The 25,240-nt window shown below is 39.6% G+C and overlaps 1 protein-coding gene and 1 long non-coding RNA gene across 4 annotated transcripts in view; one reads left to right on the plus strand and one right to left on the minus strand.

The window, feature by feature from the left end:
- Nucleotides 1–12,718, minus strand: part of LOC112488382 (uncharacterized) — a 26,865-nt gene extending 14,147 nt beyond the window's left edge. For both annotated transcript variants that reach the window (XR_003052381.1, XR_003052380.1), the window contains exons 1-2: nucleotides 11,449–12,718; nucleotides 1,559–1,684 (exon numbers count right to left, since the gene is read on the minus strand). This is a non-coding gene — a long non-coding RNA (uncharacterized LOC112488382). The remainder of the gene's footprint in view (nucleotides 1–1,558; nucleotides 1,685–11,448) is intronic.
- adcyap1r1b (adenylate cyclase activating polypeptide 1b (pituitary) receptor type I) lies at nucleotides 6,051–25,240 on the plus strand. Of its 2 annotated transcripts, none has more exons than XM_017031260.2 (14): nucleotides 6,051–6,431; nucleotides 15,392–15,519; nucleotides 16,659–16,761; nucleotides 17,379–17,492; nucleotides 17,581–17,684; nucleotides 18,316–18,413; nucleotides 18,714–18,846; nucleotides 18,946–19,099; nucleotides 19,547–19,607; nucleotides 19,706–19,775; nucleotides 19,868–19,959; nucleotides 20,477–20,606; nucleotides 21,008–21,049; nucleotides 21,573–25,240. In XM_017031260.2, the coding sequence occupies exons 2-14, from the start codon at nucleotides 15,457–15,459 to the stop codon at nucleotides 21,945–21,947; spliced, it is 1,539 nt and encodes a 512-aa protein (XP_016886749.1). In that variant the 5' UTR covers nucleotides 6,051–6,431; nucleotides 15,392–15,456; the 3' UTR covers nucleotides 21,948–25,240. The 2 variants fall into 2 exon arrangements, with proteins under 2 accessions (XP_016886749.1, XP_016886750.1); XM_017031261.2 differs by having other exon boundaries at nucleotides 21,586–21,916.

The following is a 25,240-nucleotide window of genomic DNA, read 5'->3' on the forward strand; positions in this document are numbered from 1 at the left end:
GGCTGGGATTTAAAGGGATTGAAACCCGTCTTGTCGTAGATTTGATTACATTCCGACAGGACTTGTGTAGAGATGCCAACTTTTTATTTATAGTTACTGCAACTGGGCTGTTTGGCTTTGTATTTATTTATATATTCATTTTCACCCAGGCAAAAGAAAAAAAAAAACTCATCAAGAAGTCGCCATAAGAATATTTTCAACTTTAAGTGATTCGTTTTATAATTGGTTTCTTCTGGGGTTTATTTAGATTTAAAGCTGTCATCCAGGCTCCCTCCCTCTTGTACACAGCACTGAATATTCAGCTGGTGTACTGCAGTACACTGTACTGTATATGCTGCTTGACTGACAGCTGAGACATTTCCAAGCAAAGAATCCGAGCTAAATCCTGACCACAGGACAAGAAACACACTTCCTAATAGCCGAGTGTGTGTGACTGTTAGAAAATGGTTCTGTGGAAAGACGTAACACAGGACACACACACACACACACACACACACACACACAACCACAGACACTGAGTAATGTGCTGTGCTGCAGCCCGTTCGTCCGTTCTCTCCCGTCCTGTCAGGCCATTTAAAGGTCAGAATAAATGTCTTTTATTTATCAGCTCTGAAAGGTTCATTGTATTGTTGGATTGTTGACGTTAAATCACTGCGCGGCCTATCTCTGAAAATGTCTGCCCAAGTTATTTTTTCACTCCCCCCTCACCCACACCTCACCCTTCTCTCCTCGCTCGTTCACGTCCAATCATGTCGTAACGTCGTGTTCCTCGGATGTAAATGCAGCTGTTAACAGCGGTGTAATGTTCTCTCTGTGTCTACATGATGACTGGGTCACACAGCCCTGAGCCACTGACTGTCAGGACACATTTCGCCAACACACACACACACACACACACATAAAATCCCACTACCGGCATCACGTGCAGACTTTTCAGTAAGTCTCTTATTTTATACTTTTTTTATGGAGTAACTTCTATAATAGCCCCCCAGAGCGTGTGGTAGGTAAGTTCAGGTGGAATAGAATGTTGTAAAGCCCATGAGGTAGCAGCAAGTTCAGACTAATATGGAATTATTACAAAAATAACAATAATGTTGATAATAATGTTAGGAGGGAAATGTAGGACATGCAAGAGAAGAGGGCCAAAGGACAGAATAAAATTTAATTAAATTGAAAAGAAAATAAAATTAAAAAATTAAAAATTTGATAACACGTAATAAATAAATTGGGTTATATAAGATGCAAAATAAATACATTTAAAGAACACAGTTTTAAATTCTCTCCTTTACTTTTCCCTGATATTTCCACCTCTACATTTCTTTCTAGTAGTTTGATTTGACTGATTTTTCCCCAGCATCTTCCTCCTCTGCCTTCTTTAAGTTCCTTCCTACTTCCTACTCTGGCTGGACGTTTCTGGCCCTGTGTGAATTTGCTGAAAACATATTACCCAGCAGCCCCTGGGGATTTATTAAAGTGACAGCAGAGTTTATGGGACTCCAGTTAAAGATTGAAGTATAATGGTTCACTAGGAGACACTAGGAGATGGGGTAGTGTGTACCTGTGTCTGCTGGTTGGTAAGAAGCTTCCTGGAATCTCTGTGGCCATGGTGGAGTCGGTGGGAAATGTGAAAAGGTCTGTGAGGAACCGTGCTGTGATCTTCAGCTCTTCATCAGTCTGGACGAGGCTGAAGGAGAGAATAAGGAGAGAGACAGAGATGACAGATCAGCTGCCGGAGATCTTCACAGATGATTTTGACTTGTTGACTTTACACTTTTCCTCAGCAGAGACCTGATTAAGATTTAGTCTGATAATGGTCCCTGAGGGGTCACTTCATTAACACTTCATCCATCACCCTGATGTGGCGCTCATGAGTCGTCTTAACAGGGGGGTGGGATTTTCAGGGGTGAGAAAATGTGCGCAGCTGAACCTCCTGTGGCCAATTTAATCTGTAAACCCAGACAAAAGCAACAACCTTTAGCTACACCCTAGACGTAGTCATTAATAAGTTCTCAATCTGACACTGATCTCCCATTAGACCAGACATGGGCAAACTATGGCCCGTGGGTCAGATATGACGTGCTGGGCTTTCTAATCCAGCCCACCAATGTATGGTAAAGACTGTCCTTTTAATCCTTTGGTTTGATTACAACGAATCGACTATAATTCTTTTGAAAAAGAAATCTTTTGAAAGTATAGGTTTAATAAAATATGTCAGTAAAAGACAAAATGCAGTAAAAAAAAATTCTAACAAAATTAAGAAAAGTGGAATGAAACTTTCTGCATCGTTAACACAACTAACTAAACAGAAAGTGAGCAAAGCTTCAGAGATCTGAAAAATAATGGATTGGGAAAAAAAAAGAACTTGAAAAATAAAGTTTTCTACATGCAAATTTATAAAGGTTCCATTTATATCAAATTATTTATTATTTTTTTATTAAATATGGGTTGTTGATTTTATTAAATGTTAAAAATGAACAGGACCAAAACATAAACTACAGTGGATCATTTTCCTCAACATAGTGGAGCCATTAAACCCATTAAACACACCACACCCATCAGACATTATCCAACTTTTTGGACATTGTTTTGTCTGTCCAACTTCTGCCAAAAAACAGTCTTAAATACATTTTCTACCATGCTTCTTACTGAAGAGCAGTGGTTCCTGGGACCACGTGCGTAAACGACTGCGATGGGAATGCCGCTCCCAGGAGATGCAGGATTACACGAAGGTCATTTATGCAGTAACGCTGGATTAACTCCAGTGTAAGTGATGCCAACGTCAACAAAGCACAATCATATCACTGACATGCTCAGCCGAGCAATTAGCTGAAAGAGTAATGATTGTTCATGTCAATAGTGAGATTAAATAAACAATTTAAAAGACAGGATGATGGAATGAGAACGACAGAGGCCAGGACGGAGCATGGATTTACCAAAGCTCCCCATTGGTTCCCATGTGTTTTTTTTCCACAGTTTAAAATAAAGGTCTTGTAAATGTCTCTTTGCAGTTATACAGAAATCAGACTGTGTTCTTCGAAGCTCGGCCCCTCTTCCTTTCTCTTCCTCCCTCTTTGATCTCCCTCTCTGATTTCCCTCCATCTCTGTTCCCTCAGCATCTCCACAGCCTTGCTCAGGTAGGAACTGTGTTGCCATGGTGATTTCAATCGCTGATTTTGCTGCAGTCCTGTGATGAGGAGGAAGCTGCTGCCAGAGAAATGCATTTATATCTACATCCCCTAACATTTGTAGTAGTCTTCTGTGGTAGTGACTGACTGAGACACTGCTTTGTTTTCAGTTTTCAAGGTTAGACACTACGATTTTAACGCAGAGAGGTCTTCCGCTGAAAAGCCACACCAGTTCTTGGACTTAATTGGTTAATTTTCTAATGGTACCATTTGAAAACTACTGTGCATAAATGTGATGGATATTATTTATATGTCATAAACTAACACACAAAATACACGACTGAGACATTTATAAGTGTATATATGAATATGCATATATATATACATATATAAATAAATATAAACATAAATGCACAAATAAAATATTATTATGGTAAAATTAGGACTTGCTATGCTAATAACCAATATGTTTCACAAAGCAATAATAATAATAATAGAAATGTCAGTGCATATAATAAAATAATATTCCTATTTACATTATAAATGCAATGATGAAATTATAAATGAAGCCTTTTCCTGTTTGTATGAACGTTGAAGACCTGTTTAAACAGCAGTTTTCTACATTCACACAGAGAAGCTACAGCAAAAGGCAGCGGTGGTATTGTCTGATGAACTGTGTCAGAGAACACAGCGGCTGTGGTCTATAAAAAAGATGCCAACCACAAGGACAAAAGGCCACAGAGGTAGAAAATGAAAAAATATCCGGTGGAAAACGGATGTTGAGTGACTCCTGTCAGAGAAGTTCACTTCCTGTTTCAGATTTGATTACCTGTGCTATTCTATCTCTCGTTCAAGTGGAATAAATTCTTGTCGACATGCCGTCACACACAGATTGGATTCCTGACGTTATGGTTCTTTGTTGCTTCGTGACCCTGACTTTCAACATTCACAATGCTAACGGTCAGAGTAGAAACACAGTGGTTCAAGAGAAATGAAATTAAACAGAAGTCAATGGACACTCAGAATACGTAACATGATGTTTTACATAAAAATAATAAACATGTTTGTTAGGGAAGAACTACCACAGACTCACACTGTGTATTTTAAATGAAGAAACCATGTCTAGCATTGAGACAAATTATTGAATCTCTTCAGACTGTGTTGCTATGTGAACAACTAACCTACCATGTCTACCGAAGGCCTTAGGTAAAATAAATAAATAAATAAAAATGAATAAATTAATTAATAAAAAAACATGATTTGTTTTGATTTCACAGGGGTTGTTAATTCGGAGCTGCCTTTGGTAATGAAATACAGCCAATGTTTAATTTTCATGGCTGCATTGTTAATTAAAAAACACAAAAAACTAATCAAAAACAAAAGTAGAACAACAGGCCCTGTTTTCTATTCAGCTAAAAATTCAACAGGGTTTGGTTTCGTGGAGTACTGTAAGTGCTGAGAAAGAATTGTTCTCAACAAAGACTCAAAAAAAAAAAAAAAACCCATAAAAATTAATAAAAAAAAGGAGAAAAAAAAGAAGAAATTGTATCTTTGTATAAAAACCCAGGCGTCACATGGACGTCGCCCGTGTGATGCCGTTGTCCTTTTCTTACCCTCACCCACAAACATTTGAACCCCCACCGCCATTGACAATACCTACCCCAACATCTCCAATTAACCCACACCCCATGTAGTGAAAGTGTCCAGTTGCCATGACAACGCCTTATAGCAGCAGAAACAGCGGCCCATATTTTTCAACCTTCCACAAATCGAAAGAGGATCAATTAGTGATGACGTCATCCCGTTGAGCAGAAAACACTCCAATCTTAATCACGATTCCATCAGAAGCATTTGTCTGAAGGACGCTCTCTCTCTCTCTCTCTCTCTCTCTTACACACACACACATAATTTATACATAATACATTCAGAATATATGCATATGCCTGTATATACATATGTATCATATATACACACCTGCCTATATATTGTATATATATACATATATAAAATATATGCATATATAAATACATACATACATATACACATAATATATAAATAAATATATTAATATATTGTATGTATATAAGCTGCAAGCTGTACTGTAGATAAGGATGAAGTCAGACTTACGGAGCCCGACTCATGGCTACACATGAGCAGCAGGATGAAGAACACACCGACGATAAAATGACTTTTTTTTTACTCTAATAAGTGTGTTTTTCATCTGTTGCTTCTGTTCTTCCGCGCTTGTTCAGATCAGAGATTATTTCACAAACTGTTGTCATACGGTGATCATTACACACCACGTATTGATTGAATTTTAATTGGCCGTGTTGTTACCCGTGTGTTTGGCCTGGTTTCTGAGCAGGTCGACTCTGGTCAATATAGCAAGATTTTTTTTTTGTTTGTTTGTTTGTTTTCTTCAATAGCACAAAACAATCACACCAATACCTAGGGCATCTTTGCATCTCCATTTTACACAAAACATTTGGTCAAAGTCATCTATCTGATCTCCAACCGTCTGAGATCTTACTGGTTTTTTTGCCTTTCACAAAATGGAAAAGCTCTCTGGTTCCTCTAGTCTGAATAAGAAGACCAACACCAGGTGATATTCAACAGAAAACCAGTGGATCAGCGGTTCATCCTGACGTCATTAGACGGACCTCTGCTGTAGGTGAGTCCACCAAGACCAACCTGGTTGGTTTATGAACACAAACGGTGCCATTACAGCCAATTTTAACAGGTTCATTACACGTCACAACCTGAGATTAGTAATTAAACACGCGCACACGCACACATCACATCCGTCTCCTCACAGTGGAGACTTCTTGTGGGATTGGATTATTTAAAATAACGCCTTTAGGTCTCGCATTTATCTGGTCTATCTGGTTTGTGAGTGGAATAGAGAGAGGGAGAGGTAGAGAGAGAGAGAGCGAGGGAGAGGATGGGGGCGGTGGTAGTTGAAATGCTCGGTGCATTCTTGTGTTGAAGGCACAGCGAGCAGCCATCCTCCAGGGCAGCGGAACTAATCCGAACACTTCTGCACTGAAAACTGTCGCTTTTTTTGTTAAATCCAAGAAAGGAATTCTGCAGCTATTAACTTGCATCTGGAATGGAAGTTGCACCAAGGATTTTTGCACCAAACGTGAGGAGCTGATTTGCCCCCCACATCCCCGCTCTCTCCTCCTCTCCCTTCCCTGTGGAGTGGATCAGCGCCGAAGCATCCAGGACGCGGGAGTCGCGTTTGGGCAAAGAAAAAACAAAACAAAACAACTCAACGAAATAACAAACAAACAACGCAGCACATTGGTAAGAGCGATGACTTAAATCTCGCATCACTGCAAAATAAAATTGATTCCATGAAGGTTAGAGGTCACATGGAAGGAAAGAAAGCATCAAAACACAGGGATCTTGCGGCATGTGTCGAGTTCACCATCAGTCGGCGCACTGCGCGCAGTTTAGGCAAAACGGCTACGCACCGTCTGATTTCATATGACATTAATGCACTGCGGAAGAGCAATAGATAGAGTGGAAGGGTTAAAACCTCACCCATGTATAAACGATTCCGGTGATTGTAAGCATTCAACCACATGGATCCATCTGTTAAAACAATCTATGCAGATACTGAAAAATATTATGATAATTCTGTGCTCAGCTCAGCTCTTCCCTTTGCATCTCCTCACAATACCTATCAACAAAATGTAGCTTTTGCATGAACAAAAACGGCAGCACAATGATGCGTTTGCCATTTGGTTTAATGGATCGAAGGCTGCAGAGTCGGGGGCTTGTGGATCTTTGTAAGTAAAAAACAAAACAAAACTCGTTTGTAGGTGACAGCTTTTAGTGACCTTGTAATGTAGCTCAGTGTCCTGGAAACACAATTTTCTGCTTTTAACATGTCCTTCCTGTCTGTGTGAATAGATGGAAAGAGAGAGAAGAGGCGAATGAAAACTAAATGAAAGCTCTCAATTCATGTTCCATGTTCATCCACCCATGCACTGTGTACTTGGTGTCACATGTCTAGAATATTTTTCTTTTAAAGTTATATATATATATATATATATATATATGTGTGTGTGTGTGTGTGTGTGTGTGTGTGTGTATTTCTAAGACTGAAGTTATAATTTAGATTTAAATTATGATTTGGTATGTTGGGCATGTGGCATGTAAAATTCTTTTTTAGACTCCAGTGAAGTGATTTAAGATACAACTTAAAGTCAGGATAATGAAAAAGGTACTGGTACCAGTTGTTGTGTCTGGTCTAAAGTCCTGGTCTGGATGTACAAGTGACCAGAAGTCGGTGCAGAGTCCCTGCAAAAATAGTGTTTGTGTTGTGTTTGTGTAGGACAGTAACTAATATTGTCCTGTTTGAAAAGATAAGATCGGCCCTGGTGTACAGCCATTTGTTGACATTTCTGAATGCTCAGCTGCAGCCTCATTCATACAGAGTGATGAATGAAGGCCATATCCGCCGCAAAATCTGATTCCGGGCCAGAAGGGTGCTATTAGCACCGCTTAGCCAGGAATACAATGATGACAATGATGGCTCGCACTCCATGAGGGAGATGTTTGCAAAAAGGAAACAATTTAATCACATAGAGACTCACTGCACGTAGATATATTTAAATCAGTGGAGGCGAATATGTGCAAATTCTAAAGGAAAGTCCTCCAGGAGATAAACACAGTGTCTCAGTGAGATGCTGCTGCTAAAACCCTAAGACCAAACTGTCCTGAAGGCTGGACGAGGGCTTTTCTGTGTCTGGCAGCTCATTGACATTGACATTTAAATGGTCTGATTAGCCTTGTAGCGCCTCCTGGCTGAAGCAGCAGCAGAGGGAGTGACTGAGAGAGACGGGGAAGACATTAAGCGGTGGGCTCTCAACCCGGCCGTCCATCATGCATGGGCTGAATGACATGTAGTCTCAGCAAATATGAATCCTGACGCAAAGACTACGTCTTAACGTTGGGATAATACGCTGCTGTACGTTAGTGTCATTTACTAACCGGATATAAGAAGGAGAATTTTTTACAAAGCATAAAGTTTTATGCAGATGACTTGACGTGTTGTATGAACATTTGTAAGGTTCACTTGTATCAGATATCATCAGGTATCGAGGTTCTTGTAGTGTGAATTGATTAAAGTCTTTTGCTGAAACGAAAAATTATAAAATTATTTTATATTCTAAGGCGGTAAAAGCAATTATTGATCAGCCCATCTACGCCAACGTTTATTTTGTTGATTTAGAAAAATGTCAGACTGGATTTAAAAATATTGTATGAACTCTGCGTCAGTTATTTGTCAGTTTTGAGAAGTTACTTATTCATCATTACAGTGTGTTCTACTAAATAGGGATTTTTCTAATGTGAAATATGGTTGGGAAATACTGGTTTAAACCAGAACTAAATCCAAGCCTTTTCGGCCGAATATGGAACTTCAGTTGTGTTGAAAATAATTAACTGCTTTTGTGTTACTGAAAGAAATATGGAAAGAACAGTCATGCATTGTGTGGTTTGGACGTTATATAGATTTCTAATGGCCGAGTTCTTCTTGCTCACAGTGTCTCAGCTCGTTCTGAAGCTTTAAAAGGAAACTCATCAGAATGGCTTTTAGTGATTCTCAGGAATCCTGCTGGTCGGGCATTATTTTCTCTCTCTGTACTTCGGTGAGCCAGACAGAAACTGTCATACTGCCAATAGTCAGCAACATTTCCATATCAGTAACATCGGTGCAAATTTGAGCTGGAAGTTGAGATGGTATCAGCGTTTGAAAAACAGAGAGGGAAAAAAGGCAGTAACCGCCATTGGGAAGATGAAAGCAACAGGACCTCACACAAACGAGCATTTGTTTCTAAGACACTGAGTCAGACTCATTGGACTTGGATAGCAAATTTCCCAGGGATTTAGATGCACGTAATGTCCCCCACTTTAGGTCCTTTTGATGTTTAAACATTGAAGGCCTATGACCAAAGGTTATGAAAACAATATTCCCTATTGTAAAAAAAACCAAAAACATAAAACAATCGTGCCTTTTTTCATCCCACAAAGGGGAAAGTGTGAGTCTTTGCATTCCACACAGGCTGCTACAGGAGGCGCCATTGAGTATGTGGTTCCTCTGGGGCTCGAACCCAGAACTTTCTGTGTGTATATACAGTATATATACATACATATACATATATATATGCATACATATACTCTATATATACATATATACATGTGTACATATACATATATATATATTATTTTTCATTCTACTTACTGTTCCATCATCCATACGAATGCCAGAAAGATTAAAGACATGTGGACATTAGGAGGAAGAGAAACATCTTCAGTGTTTTATCTATGTGACTCTGGTAAATTTTAAAGCTGGAAAAGCTGTTGAAGTCTGAGTGGCATCTGGACCCTGGGATCCCAGTGTTTCTTTTCTTTATGTAACCCAAACCTGTGACCTTTAACATGGAAACTGAATGCATTTTAAACATGGTTCAGACATCCCAGGTGGTGAAGGAAACAGTTTCTTTAGTCTGCGATAATTTATTCTCCAAATCTCCAGTGAGGCTGTCGTTCTCCAGTGTCCAGAAACATGTTTGGACGTTCTGACCCACTGCACCTACACAACTCTGACCCGTTAAAATATAGTCTGACCCGCAAAATATAGTACGCTGCTAGATACATAAAGAACACATACAGATAACAAAGACAATGTGTAAAAAGAAAAGAATCAATCAATTTTAACCATTTGTTCACAGGACCTCACTCAAATACTTTGGGGGACAATTTTTCAAGTATAAATTCAGATTTTCAAGCCACAAAATCCAACCATCTTAATGTTTTCTGTGGCTAATAAATATTTGGTTAGCACAAAATGTGGATCAAACATTTAAATGTTATGATGTCCCAACAAAATAAACTCAAGTTTGGAGCCTGCAGTCCGACTTAAAAAAAAGTATTTATCAAATTAAACTGCTTTTTTCTACTGATCATATCATGGCTCTGCTTTAGGAAGAATATGTTACTGGATAGTAAACAGCTAAGACATCTGGACACATATGTGATGTATTGTGGTTTGCATGTTGCTAGGCTACCGAGAGTGTTGCATTCAGGGTCTGGTATTCTGTAGAAAAATCCCTTTTTTCATTTAGAGATGCAGACACCAGAACCAGGTGTAACCCTGGAGCCTCTGTTATGAGTGTGAACCAGCGCAACCACAAACGCTAACAGCATGTCACAGCATCGCCCTCCTGAGGAACGATGGAGTTGGTGGTCCCTGTGGTGGTGGAGTTAAGACACACATTCCCTGACTGATGGAACCTGTTCTGACTCGCCTGTGGTGAACATACAGCGCTTGTGTTGACAATTTATCAAACACTTCACCTAATGTATTTCTGAGAAACATTTTACAGAATATATCTGTGTACATGTATCTGTAATATATGTACAACAGTCAGCAGAGAGATGTGGCTGGTTGATCATTGCGGCCATCAAGTTATTTATATATATATATATATATATATATATATATATATATACACACACACACACAACTGGCCTCTCAAACAAAAATGAAGAAGCCAAACGACTTATCATACAGACTTAACTTAAACCTCTGTAACTTACATTCTAACCCAAAAGACAATATATATAGTGACAAAACATATCCAATCCAGAATGGATATACACATATGTCAACCACAGCCTCAGATCGTATCCAGAAGAACAATCTTCAACCTTCCATTAGACAAAGCTGTTCTTGGTCATCTGAACAACATCCATGTGATAATACTATGTGACGTCCCCACAGCTTTAACCACAATCAAAACACATATAGATTCTTCAAACTCCAAAGCTACATGTCATTAGCAAAGTGAGCTTATTTCCCAGGCACAACAACCAACCGTAATGACTTAAACATTCAGTAAGCAGGCCCTAAAATAAATAATAATAATAATATAAAATAAACATTAAAAACAAAATAAAACTTTTTTTGTGCTGAATTAACTTTAGGCCAATATTCTCTAATTTCATTGGATGCATAACCCATAATAGTTGCTGTTTGGTTGTTTGTTGTGGGATAAAAAGATTAAAATGTATTTTTGGTCAAGAGTTATGAACAAATCCTCAGCTGAATAAATAGTGAAATCATTGCAGTGTGAAGCAGTCCAATATATTTAGTTTTTTTTACCTTTGTTTTACAACAATAAATTAAGCTAACACCAGAAGTCAGAGTTCATGGAAAAACAGTCAGAAAGGCAGTCAAACAAAAAGGAGTGAGGAAGAAAACAACAAACAAATAAACAAATATGCACTATAGCAAACAAACAGTACTTACAGGAGGAGAAACTCCAGAGAAGGAACAGGAAGGAGCAACACTAGTCCAAAGACTAAAGGTAAACAGCAGCTAACAAACTAGCTAAACCCTGTGCACATGACATGGCAGGTCATCACATGACACAAGGGGTAAAACATATGTAGGAACACAAGGAGAGACATTTCAAAATAAAACAGGAATTGGTAAAGTGGAGGGAAAAAAGTCTGGAGTTAAAGCAATGTCAAACTTTAACAATTAAAAAAAAAATATTAATGTGAGATTTAAGAATGATGAACATTAGCTGCAGCTGTGGAACAAGTTGTGCTCCAGCTGTTAAAACTGCTCCAGATGTTCTTCCATCTATTCTTTCATATTTGCTTTAAAGCAAGAGGGGCCTCGGTTTGATGACTAGGCGCATCCCCAGAGAATTGTGGGAAAAAAAGGACATAATGGGAGCGAGAAACCAGGACAGTTTGCATGCTCTCTCTCTTTCTCTCTTTCTCTCTCTCTCTCCTCCTCCATCCCAAAATAATAAAGACTAAGTCATGTCTGTGTATAATAATTCCTGTCATAGTTCCCTGGGTTGAAAATAGTCCAAAGTGACTCAATATGATATTCAGTGGGGATTAGTCAGCCATATTTGATTTCTCTGGTAAAAGAAGCAGTGTAGTTAAAGTGTGTGTGTGGCTAATAAAATGCAGAGAGTGAAGGAAACAGATGAAGGAGGTTTAGGGATTAAGGAGGATTAGATAATCTTGACCATAATCCATGGCTGCTGTCAAAAAACTGAGTGAGATTTGTCCTCAGGGACAGAACACAGCCACTCTGGGAGTAAATGTACCATTTATACTGTAGTCAAGATAGTAAAACTGCATTCTGGGGTGTGGAGTGGCAAATATTTGGCGATATCTGCAATATCAACAGTCATTAGTTTAGCATGAAGAAAAAAAGAAAAAATGCAACATGAAAATGAACCAACGGCATGAATATGAATATTTGACTGTTAATTGTTGTCAATACGGTAAATGAAGTTGTTATCAAAACTAGAGGAACTGGAAATGAGCAACTAAACTTTTTAAACTAGACCATAAAAAACTTGACTAATATTTTCAAACCCAAAGTTGCTTATTATAAGCAAACCTGGCAACATGCCATAAACCAAATTTTGTAGAGTCTCTCCCTAGGGTGTGATTTTTGGGCTGTTGTTGGTTTCACTTCATCCATGTTTCTTCCTCTTCATTGAAACAGACTCATTAATATTTACCCTCCTATTTTGTTTCCTGGTGCGACACATTCATCTCTTTGTTTTCCCCCCCCCCCCCCCCCCCCAGCATAAATATGCACAAATATGTAATGGTGGGTGTAGTACTGGAGGTTGAACATGCTTGTAAGCGCAGGTGTGCGTGGGTGTATGTGTGTCATTTTTTAATTATTTGTGCAAAGCGTCAAACGTTGCACACGCTTACGGTGTTGAACACGAGCACCGCTGAGACTCATTAGACCAGTGATTACAGCCCAGGGGCTGGAGGGGGGAGTGGGGGTGGGGGTAAAGGCCTGAGCAGCAGCTGCATACGTACGTGACTGTGAGAGAGACACAGCTTGGTGCAGATATACTGTATACAGAGAGCAGAGGAATCATTTATTAAATCCTGTCTTAATCAAAATCTGTTTGATCCAGATCTACTGGATAAATTCACAATATTTGCAGGAAAACAACAACCTGAATCTGGAAGACTCATTTATGTGATAGTTATTGATCCGATCTGCCATGGATCGAACTCTATTGTTGACTTAGAATTAACATATTTACTAGGGATGTCCGATATTAACTTTTTGCTGATATTTGATATGCCAGTATTGTTGTAACACTTAATTTCCGATTCCGATATTAACAGATACTGATATAGACCTGATAACATGTATTTATTTATCTGTACAAACCACTGTATGAGGTGCTGGCACCAGCATTCTGCATACAGTCCCCTGAAAGTAGATTAAAAAAATGAGCTTCACTTTCATATACAGCTGTTTTCCCCCAAACTATTAAGTTAGGGCACACATCATTTGACGAAACCCAGGAATTGCATTATTAGGTTTTCATTATTGGTGGAAAAACCGATATACATAAGTATGCTAACATCAGGACGATAATATCAGTCGGCAAATATTATCGGACATCCCTAATATTCACTTAATTCTAGCATTCCCTGATGGAGAGGCTGTGAGGTTTTACTGCTGTTCTGAGTGTTTTACTGCGGATCGTTGTTCAAACTGATTTGTGAAAGATGAGAGTCAGACCTTTAGGGTCAGTGAACAAGGACAGACTAAGGATTACAACCCACAATATGGGCATCTGAAACACAACCAGCCCAGAACTGTCATGACTCAGTACGGTGAGCAGAGACAGGAGCAGAGAAACAGAAAACTGGGAATTCTTGACAAAATAACTCGATTCATGGGGACTCCATCTGTGTGTGTGTGTGTGTGTGTTTGGTAGGGACATGCGAGACACTTGAACTGCCAAAGTCCATAATTGTGATAAAAAAATTCTTTGAATTGATTTTGGACAAGGTGACACCTCAAAACCACGCACACACACACACACACACACCATAACATTCCTCTACAGGAGGTAGCTTTCAGCATCATTTGGACAGAGCAGAATCAATACTACTATCTTTAATACTATGAATAAGTATTATTAAATAAAATGTGGGTTCCTTCAGATTCTGTCAATGGCTAAATAAGAAAAGAAGAAGAACCAGCCTCACTGATCACGGTACATATTCAGACACATGAACAGTTGATACATGTATTCATAGCAGTAGTGTATATTTGACACATTGACAAACAGTGTTGATATATTTTTTTTTCTGCCTCAGCTTTTCCCTTTTGAGTCTTCCCTGATTTCTCCACTTTGTTTTGTTCTTGTTCAACTTGTTTGAGATGAACTTTCATCTGCTGCTGAAAAAACAACTTCATTTGAGCTGTTCAAAACAGGCTACAGTTTAATTGCTTCCACATTTGTCTAAAGCTCAGATTTCAAAATAACATATACTGTAAACAGGCAAACGTTTGGCTGATTTAAAAATATGCCCACACTAATTTCTGATTGGACCATTGAACCACTCGTCTCACATTGGACTGTGGACATGTCTTTGCGGTTGTGGGGAGATGTCAACACACCAGCTTGATAAAATGTATGGTACCAACAAGAATGGGACGGTCAGTGATGACATCAACACAGGAGAAGGAAAACAGCTTTTGACTGTATTCTTTTGAAGAATATTTCCAGCTGCAGACAGGGGGCGTACTGCTGGCTGAACCTGGTTACTTTTGATGGAGGTTGAGTGATTGAAATGCATTTGTACACGGAAAACTTGTTGTCAACAGCCTATCAGGTTATAGCTGCCTAGACACTGGAGCATTATATGAGTTTTAGCGCCACCTAGGTCACTGATCTTGGTTGAACTGTATTTGTTGGAGGGCTAGAATTCTTCTGATAAAAACAATGAAAACAAATTTGTATTTTAGTCTAACATTATCTGATGTTTATTCTGGAATCCAGTCGTGGGCCAGACTGGATGGTTTTGGTGGACCAGATTCGGTCCACGGGCCACTAGTTGGTAATCATTGTAATATACAGTGCAATGGGGGGTGTTCGGAAATGATTGGATTAAACAATGTTAGGTTGTTATTTTATGTGTGACATGTTAGCGTGCTGCTACTAAATCCTTAAAGATAAAAAAGAACAGATCATGAGGCGAAGCCAAATCTAAAGGCATTTTATGGAGACTTTCCAGAAGCTTCTTGTGTCACAGTTGGTCGGACGATTGTCACGTTTGTCTTTTCTCTCTCCAGATGTAAACAGAGAATAAAAAGCACTTTGAGAACATAGACAATGTGAAGCTGCTGTGTTCTCTGTGGAGAAACCATGTAAACATCCTGGCACTCTTTTCTCCAGATCCTGAAGTGAGCACATCAACCACAGCCGGTGTTTATTGGAATCTGTTGACGGAGGAACACAAAATGTCTGCTGCTGTCATCAGCCCACCCCTCTTCACTCTCCTCCTCCTCCTCCTCCAGACCTCGGTGAGTTGATTCACACATTTGTTCTGGTTCTTCTGTCGTTTCTCTGTGAGTCTGAGTGAAAGGAACTGTTTCTGGTTTTGAGGCTGAAACAACAACACAGTCAAAGAGAGTCAGGAACGTGTGCAGCTTCACATGAATGCATTCAATGAAGCTGATTTCCATCCACTTGTACAGTCAGTGTTAGAGTCACCAAGTGTCACTGCATCAATAATTCATCCGTCAGTGTCGATGGATGGAAGAACGGACGGTCGATGATAATCCCTCTTCATTTATTTATTCATTGATTTTTATTCAAACTTCTCTTCTGTCACTTGAATCTGCAACAAGAGAGAAGGTTCTAGTCTAGTCCTCTCCTCTCTTATCAACTAAAATTCTAATCAAATATCCCTGATCTGGAATATCAAATACTTGCAGTTCTAGTACTTATACGTCATATACACCTTCTCCAAACCTGGAGTTGAATTCATGGCCCTGTTCCCCCCCCCCGACCTCTGAGGCTGCATCACTGTAGGCCATGACATGGCGTCCCCCAGGCTGACGCCAGCACAGACACAACGTCACCTCCACCGTAGATCCCCACATACTCTATTGACCTCCCTCCCCCTCCTCCCTGTATTTACCCCACAGTCCCAGCATCCCAGCGAGTTCCTGGGAATAAAAACATCAATAGAAGTGAAATGAAGAGTATATCTCAGGAGTAGCAGAACTGTCCGTGGTTCTGGCTGCCACTGTCATCATTAACAGTTCTCTCTCCCCCGTCTCCGTCACTGTGTGTGTGTTTATTTATTTATTTATTTTTATTTTGATGGCAGTGACGTCTGTAATGTTCCAGTGCACAAAGTGCACACTGGAGGTTTAGAACCATTTCTGCCCTGTTTTTTGGTCACAATCATGTTTGTCCTCTGGGTCAGTAAACAGTGCCGGGAGGGGAGAGGGGGACGAGCAGCTCTGAGACGGTTTGTTTAAATTGTGGGGTGTTTATGACAAAACCCAGAGTTGAGAAAAGCCCCACACCTCCCCTTCACACACACACACACACACACACACACACATACACACACAGTGGTATAAACCTCTGACTAAAGCTAATGAAGACGTCAGAAATTTTTCCATTGACGTATTCCTCTGCTGCTCTCTAGGTTTCCCGCCAACAGGTGCCCTCAAACTGCGTGATCAAATGGGAGCAGGAGAAATGCATGGAGAACATCGCCTCCTACGATCCCGTGGACGACCAAGAGATCGGTGCGTGTTTGTTTAGAATCCTGTTCCTTCATTGGTCGACAGTGTGTTTACAGCTCAGACTAATGGACATGTAAGAACAAAAAAAAATTGAGAACACAACCCAGATAACAAGCAGAACTTCAGGTCTGCGGTGCTAATGAGATGGTTCCACACACTGAGCTGCTTCTCTGTGAATTATTAGAAAGAGATATTGTTAGAAAGACGTCCCGTTTGTCTGGTGTGTGGGATGGTGCTAATGAGTAGCATGGATTAACAAAAAAGGAAAAGAAAAGACAGAGAGAAACCCTACCCTTGTTCTTCTGAAAAATACAATTATAATACTGCACTATATATATGCATGTTATAATATTCAGATTATATTAATGTGACCTAGAGAACAACTACAAACTGAGTCCATGTTTGGACAGTTGAGGTTCATTCACGATGAGATCAGTTCATAATTATGGGATGTCGTCATCACTCAGACCTGCCATTAATGACCGTGAAGTGATTATAACAAGTTTTGGCTCCAGAACAATGACATCTGTGAGTTTGGTGTGTCGATAAACGAGTCAAGCCCCCCACCCCCAGCTATAAACATATAGCTTGTTATATTGAGACACCTGTTGTGTCCTCAGTGTGTCCATGGATGTGGGACAACCTGACGTGCTGGGAGCCGGCCAGGATCGGGGAGGTGGTGGAGGTCAACTGTCCTGAACTCTTCTCTCAGTTCATAAGTGAAGAAGACTACGGTCAGTGTCTGTGGTTCTTGACCTGTGTGTTGTCTTTGAGGTGTTGGTTTGTTGTTTTATGGCTGAATAAACCCCAGTGTTTTCACAGAGGTGGGGAAGGTGAGCCGTAATTGCACTGAGTTCGGCTGGTCGAACACGTTCCCTTCCTACATCGACGCCTGTCTGTACGAGGAAGGAAACGCCAGCCACCCGGTCAGTGCTCCACTGAACCAAATCTGGTTTGGATTAAACCTCATCTGTTCACGTTTACTTTTATTCCCTTATAAAACGGTTACCTTTTATGGCTGTCTGTGGCGGCCAATCAGGCCAGACACATTTACTATGAGTGTATATAGACTCTAAAGCAGTCGGTGGGACGATTCCTAATCCTAATCCTGCCATGCCCAAAGGTTCCAGGTCTCATTCTCATCCTCAGTGGCAAGTTGAGTTGTGATAGAAAGGAATTTGGCATAAAATAGCAGAATGAAATTAGATTAGATTAGATTAGATTAGATTAGATTAGATTAGATTAGATTAGATTAGATTAGATTAGATTAGATTAGATTAGATTAGATTAGATTAGATTAGATTAGATTAGATTAGATTAGATTAGATTAGATTAGATTAGATTGGAATAGATTAGATTAGACTGGATAAAATGAGATTAGATGTTTACGATGGGTTAAAATGTAAATTCTTTCCACATCTCCTGTAAAGTAGTAAAAAAAAAGTAGTAAAAATCTTCTTTTAAATTAATGTGATTGTTTTCAGGGGAGAGATCGTGATTCTCTCCACTTTGTTTCAGAGGAAAATTATTCTATTTCTCTTTGTCTTTGTTGTCCAGGACTTGTACTATGTGTCGGTGAAGGCTCTGTACACTGTGGGCTACAGCACGTCTCTGGTCTCTCTGACTACAGCCATGGTCATCCTCTGCAGGTTTAGGTGGGATACGTGAAACCAAAATTAGATAAGCCCATTAGAAGACGAGAAACAGATACTGTGGGATTTTGCTGTTAGCAAGCAAGCTAAACTGTCCTCCATGGATGAATAGAATACTAACTACAATACTGCTGAAACAATAAAAGAACTACAGAACATTAAAAGTATTGTATTTTCAAGTATTCAATGCCTATGTACACAAAAAACTATTAGCTCTTTTGTAACTAGCTACTGTTAGCTCGACGGCTAGTCAATAGATAAACTTGTACTACTCTAAATTCTGCTCCCATGTGTCCGACACAGGAAGCTGCACTGCACCAGAAACTTCATCCACATGAACCTATTTGTGTCCTTCATGCTGAGAGCCATTTCTGTTTTCATCAAAGACGGCGTGCTGTACGCACAGGAGGACAGCGAGCACTGCTTCATACACACTGTGAGTGACACAAACAGGCCTCTGTACTTCAGCCTGCGGGTATGTACACAGTACAAGTACATCAATCTAACCCTTTCTTCTGCCCTTCCTGTCCCAAAGCTGGAGTGTCGAGCTGTGATGATATTCTTCCACTACTGCGTCCTCTCTAACTACTTCTGGCTGTTCATTGAGGGACTCTACCTCTTTACCTTATTGGTCGAGACCTTCTTCCCTGAGAAGAGATACTTCTACTGGTACATCATCATTGGCTGGGGTGAGACTTTAACTATATACAAGTGCTTTTAAACGCAGGTGTAAATACTAGGGATGTATAATAATATTGGTCGGACGATATTACCATAATTATGTAATATCTCTAAGATTGTTATTGGGTTTTTCTCAAATAATGAAAATCTGATAACACAATGTCTGGGATTTGCAAAATTTGTTGAAATTCAATGAAGGATCCTGAGATGTTCACCTCACATATATACTGCATATCACACATCAAGTAAAAAAAACAAAAACATTAGGCCATGCTCTGTAAAGGTTTAGAGCTGTATTTCAGCACGCACACTCAGGATTAGTCTACAAAAAGTCTAAAAAAAGGGAATAGCCATACTGTAGCTTAAGACCAACTTACTCAACAGTACCAGATTATATAATTGTAGTCCTTGTAATGACTGATTCAAATACTGCTTTCTTTAAATGTTCCACTCAGGAACTCCCACGGTGTGTGTGGTCATCTGGGCCGTGCTGCGGTTACACTTTGATGATATAGGGTGAGTTTCAAACTGTGGAGCGAGGTGTTACGTAAAGAAATGTTTCTAAGAGCTGTTGCTAAACCTTTAAGGTTCCTTCTCTTGTTCTCGCGCTGCAGGTGCTGGGACATGAATGACAATGCTGCCATCTGGTGGGTGATTAAAGGACCAGTGCTGGCCTCCATCATGGTGGGTCATCTACATCAGAAACAGACAGTGGATCATTGCTACCTTTGCATGAACGTAAGATCACAGTGACGTGTTGTCATCTTCACCCACAGATCAACTTTATTCTCTTTATTGGAATCATCGTCATCCTGGTTCAGAAACTACAGTCACCGGATATCGGAGGAAATGAATCCAGTATTTACCTGTGAGTGATGTTTGTTTGTTACATCACAAACTTAGACTACTACAATACTTTATACTAGGAATGATAAAACAATAATTCTGCAATATAACTGCAGTATTTAAAATTATGACATGGTTTAAGGGCATACAACAATTTTGGCAAATCTTGAGGAATTTTATTCAGTAATAAAATTATTTTTAAAATTATTTTAAAATTATCGGTACAAAACATACAGGAGAAATTATCCACCAGAGGGCGACTATGCTCTCAATATAGATAAATACAAAAGTTAGCGCCTCATTTAATTTTTTTAAAGTAGCTGTAGTTATTTAGCCTTTTGAAAATGCATAGAAAATTGCACTCTTAAAAAGTTCACTTTGACCTAGTTGTGACCTAGTTTGATGAAAATAAACACTGCCAACAGGAAACAGGAACTCAAAGACCTCATGATGAAAACAAAATTTGCATCTGAATATTTAACCAGTGTGTGTGGACAATAATCAGGACACATATGCTGTGTGTGTGTGCTGTTATGTAGGAGGTTGGCTCGCTCCACTCTGCTCCTCATTCCACTGTTTGGGATTCACTACACCGTGTTTGCCTTCTCCCCTGAGAATGTCAGCAAGCGAGAACGTCTGGTGTTTGAGCTCGGACTTGGATCCTTCCAGGTGACTGCCCCCTCCCACCCCCCAAATCTACTTAGAACTATTTACACAAAGACCAAACGTACAGAAGTTGACTCCAAATTATGGAAAGGATACAAAAAAAAATGTTTAGTTGTTTTGTTAGATCTCATATTGAAACAACTTTCAATGTTTTCATGTAGGTTAATCAACACATTCTCAGAGACTTGGCTTTGAGTTAATGAGTTTAATTATATATTTTTATAACATTCACATAGGTTTGTTTTCTGACAAATTATCTTTTATTTTATTATATATATATATATATATATCTTCTTTTTTAGAAGTCTTTGTTTCATGTTTATTATCTTAACCTGGTCTTTAATGTTTGTGGATTATTTTAATGGATTTTTGTGTTTGAAATTCCTTTGTTCTCTGTTCTTCAGGGCTTTGTTGTTGCTGTCCTCTACTGCTTTTTGAATGGAGAGGTAAGTTTACTTAAAGAATCATACAACAGTTTTTATTAACTAGAAAAAAACATCGTTAAAATGTGTACACTTCATGGGTGTGATTGTTTTGGTCATTTAGAGTGTGAATAAGACTCATTGAAAACATGACGTTAACCTTTAAAAGAAAGAGAAAATACAAGGTAAATAATTGTGGTTTAGACAAAATATTAATATTTTATGAATTTTTCTGCCAATGGGATAAACTATGATGCTTAAGAACAATACTTAAAAACCAACTGAAATTCAGTAAATGATTGTTGTTGCTCTGCTTTTCTAGAAATACACGATTAGATTATCCTCAAATATTACTTGACCCTAGTGTATTTGAACATTTCCTTATGAGAATATTTGAAATACTGAAACCTATTTTATATTATGACGATCTGTATTGACATGAAAAAAAAAAAGTGAAAACGCTGAGTCTTAGTCACAGCACAGTCAGAGCTGTAGCCAGACTGAGGGGCTCCTTCCAGCGAGGTCCATTAATAATGACCTTGTGAAGTATATCCCTCAAGGTGCAATCGGAGATCAAGAGGAAATGGCGCAGCTGGACGGTGAACAGGTACTTTGCTGTGGACCTGAAGCACCGGCATCCTTCGCTGGCGAGCAGTGGGGTGAACGGGGGCACGCAGCTGTCCATCCTCAGCAAGAGCAGCTCGCAGATCCGCATGTCCAGCCTGCAGGCGGAGACCCCGGCCACCTGAGCCACGGCCCCGCAGCGGACGCCCACCCCGGCAAAACCGACACTTCTACCACCCTCGTCCCCATGACCAGCCTCAACAACCCGTTGCTTAACCCCTACCCCAACCCGTACCCGGACGAAATCATGATGGAAACCCAACTGAACTGCAGCGACCCTGAACAGCCACTAGTCTGACCTGCCTCACCAACAACTACGACCAAACCTGGACATCAGGTGCCAAATGTTGTGTTCCCTTGTTCTGACCTCTGACCTGGCTCGTGTGCACAGCTGCTGAGCAACAGCTAACCCCTCGGAGAGTTAGTTCCTGTAGTTGATTGTCGTCTGCTGAAAACCTGTGTATACAGTACTGTCTTAGTGTTTTCAATTATCTGCTGCTACTGGGCAGCACCGAGGGACCAGTGTGTGTGTGTGTGTGTGTGTGTGTGCGTGTGTGTGTTAATGATCATTCCAGTGTGACATTTCACCCTGACCTCAACACAGAAACTCAGCTTGTAAAGATCGGCCAATCACAGCCAACTTCCTTTTTAAATTTCTGCTCAGCGACCCAGTTTGACTCATGAGTGGTGTCTATACCTGAAAGAGTGAACCTAAAGGGCCACTCCAACTATTTTCCATCTAAACAATAGTGTTTTTTTTATTGCATTGCAGACATGGAACGGTGGGAGGTTTTGTCTGTACAAACCATGCCAAATTTTCAATGCTCATTCCCTACGGCTTTATTTACTCCACACCAGCAGGACGTAGTCTATATCATAAATGTGTTAAACAAGAACTGGACCAGTTCTGTGGGCCAGATGCATATATTCAACTTATGGGCAACATATAAGGGCTTTTTTAGCCAAATTTTCCCATGTGGGTCCCACACACAGTTTTTGTGGGATGCAGTCCAGTCATCATGTCCACATGGACTTTGAAGCATTATGTGGGCCAGATAAGGTTAAACTTTGACCTCGAGCCACACATTAGAACTTTAAGGAGACCCTGCCTTCAGCACTTCAGGAAATTAAATTCAGTATTTACCCCACGTCTTCATTACTACACTGATTAACACTACACCCACAGTGGGCTGCACTTTTTTGCCCCACAGCTGTGGGTCAGGACTGGACTCAGAATAAACACTTTACACCAAAACTTAGATTGGGTTGTTAGTTCCATTAAAAAAAGAGTTGGATTGACCCTTTAATGACGTTGAATCCATTTTATGTTTTAGTGTTGAAATTTTAAAAATTTAAAAACTTGTCTTTAAGGGTGTCGCTGTTTCATCAGTTTCATCAGTCAGACCCACACACTGTCAATGTGTCGTCATCGCCCTCTACTGGCACAAATATTCATTTCCTGTGTAAAATGTGACGGACAGACATGATACAGAACATACTGAAGACTGAGGAGGAATTTTACCCACAACCTGGTAATGCAGTGTTAAAGAGGAGGACGACTTTTCAGAGAAATTTGACGTGTGGCCAAAAGTGAAAAAACCAACAAAAACAAACATACAAACAAACAAACAAAAAACAAACAAACAACAACAACAACAAAAACATACCAGACTCAGAAGTGTCTTCTGTGGATGTTCAGAGCGGACATTTGAAGATGACAACGACGACCACAAAACACAAAACGTTCTTTTCTTCTTTCAAACCTCGGCACTGGACCAAGATGTCAGAGCAGAGCAGACCTCCAGAGACCGGAGTGTCTGTGGATTCAACAGCCGTTAGTACAGAAAATGTCAACGAAAACAAATCTGTGTGACGAGTTCAAGTGCTTGCATGTAACTTGCATTTATCATCGTCGGCGTGTTTCTGGTTTTTAATGAAAGCTTTTAGTTTTATTAAGGGCTGTTGTGGAGGCGTCGCACTGTATTCGATTATTATTTTTTTGTCACTTGTTTAACACGCCTCTTTAACAGCATCCTGCAGGAAACGTTGACATCGATCTGGTCTGAGTGAAGTTTAGACCGCACGAAATACAACAGCACTTATTGTACAGGACAAATTCTGTGTACAATTTTGTGACGAAAACAATCTGGTCATTTATATTCTTGTTGGAAAATTTGTCCCAATTTGCAATGAATGGTCTACCTGTAGTGGCCCACATGCAATGGGTCACATCTTTTAACTAAATTTTTCTGGTAACAGGATATGTATTTAAGTTAAGATCTGGTTAAAAGTTGTGGCCTACACGCTGGACCCCAAATTTATGCCATGAAGCACGTGAGTATTTGGTTCATGTGGGCCATGTGTGACATGTTGTGACAAGTTCTACTGATAAAGTTACTAGTTAATCCAGAGAACTAAACGATATATTTTCATTACATGTCCTGCGTAACTAATTATTTTAACTACAGCAAGTACCCATTAAAATGCATTACTGCCACCTACTGGTCTATTTTCGAAAATGTGCAAATATCGTGCAAAGTGAAAACAAAAGACAAAAAGATGGCAGCACACTTGCATATAAACATGAATTGAAAATAAGAAAATACTTTCAGATACTTCTGGAGGTTTTTTGTAATATTACAGCATACTCTACATTTCAAGAGATTTGGTTCATATTTTCTATTTGACATCTGGACAACTACAAGCTGATGCTCCAGTTCCAAAGATAATTCAAACAGAATCTTGAGTGAGTTTTTGATTTGCGTTACCTTTTGCAAAGGCTACGTGAACTTTGCAGCACGATGTCACTGCACAGTTTTCCCTCTGGTCGGATCCGACAGAACCTCTAGTTCCAGAGAAATGGATTCAGCTTTTGTGTCTCGACTCAAAAGTGCCTTTAAGCACAAACCAAGTATTTTGACTTGAGTTGATGATTTCACACGCAGGACGATTTCCTCTCCTTTTAAAACGAGAACTGCAAAGTAAAGAAAAGGGTTTGACAAAGTGCTTTTATGATGCTAAAGACTAATTCAGCGTTTGAACTCCGAGGCCTTCGCAGTGCTTTTAACTCATCTTTGATAAAAAGAAAAAAAGAAATATGACCAATCAGTGTTTTTAACGAAGCAGTACTACTGTATATTTATTCATTATTTCACTGTACAGCACAGTTCACAGTCACAACAGCTATTATTTTACGTTTTTGTTACATTTATATGTGCACGAAAAAAAGGGAAACTACTGGAGCGTAAAAAAGGATTTCATTTTTTTGTAGTATTTGTGTCGATCTGCTGTAAAATGTCAGACTAGTTTTGGTCAACTAGCACTTTGACTGCCTGAAACTGGAACTGCAAAACTCCAAACCACCAACATCTGAGCGATTTTTTCTTCACAACTCTTTTCTTATGCTACACAGTTGGTGTGGGTGCTTGAAATCCTTAAAAGTGCTTGAATTGTGTTGTCGGGTTGTTAGGGTCCGCAAAGCATTTGTTTTTTTCAAGAAATTAACAAAAAATGGTTAATTTGTTCCAAACGCTACCGTCTGGATGGATTAGGATTTTCGCAGAAATAAAACTCAAACTATTTTATACTGTA

Source organism: Cynoglossus semilaevis, chromosome 2 (assembly GCF_000523025.1).
Source record: "Cynoglossus semilaevis isolate Cse_v1.0 chromosome 2, Cse_v1.0, whole genome shotgun sequence".
Lineage (NCBI taxonomy): Eukaryota > Metazoa > Chordata > Actinopteri > Pleuronectiformes > Cynoglossidae > Cynoglossus > Cynoglossus semilaevis.

Coding starts and splice junctions, on each gene's coding strand:
- adcyap1r1b (XM_017031260.2), top strand. CDS start 15,457: ATGTCTGCTGCTGTCATCAGCCCACCCCTCTTCACTCTCCTCCTCCTC. Junction 18,414..18,713: donor GTCATCCTCTGCAGGTTTAG/GTGGGATACGTG, acceptor TGTCCGACACAG/GAAGCTGCACTGCACCAGAA. Junction 19,100..19,546: donor GTACATCATCATTGGCTGGG/GTGAGACTTTAA, acceptor TGTTCCACTCAG/GAACTCCCACGGTGTGTGTG.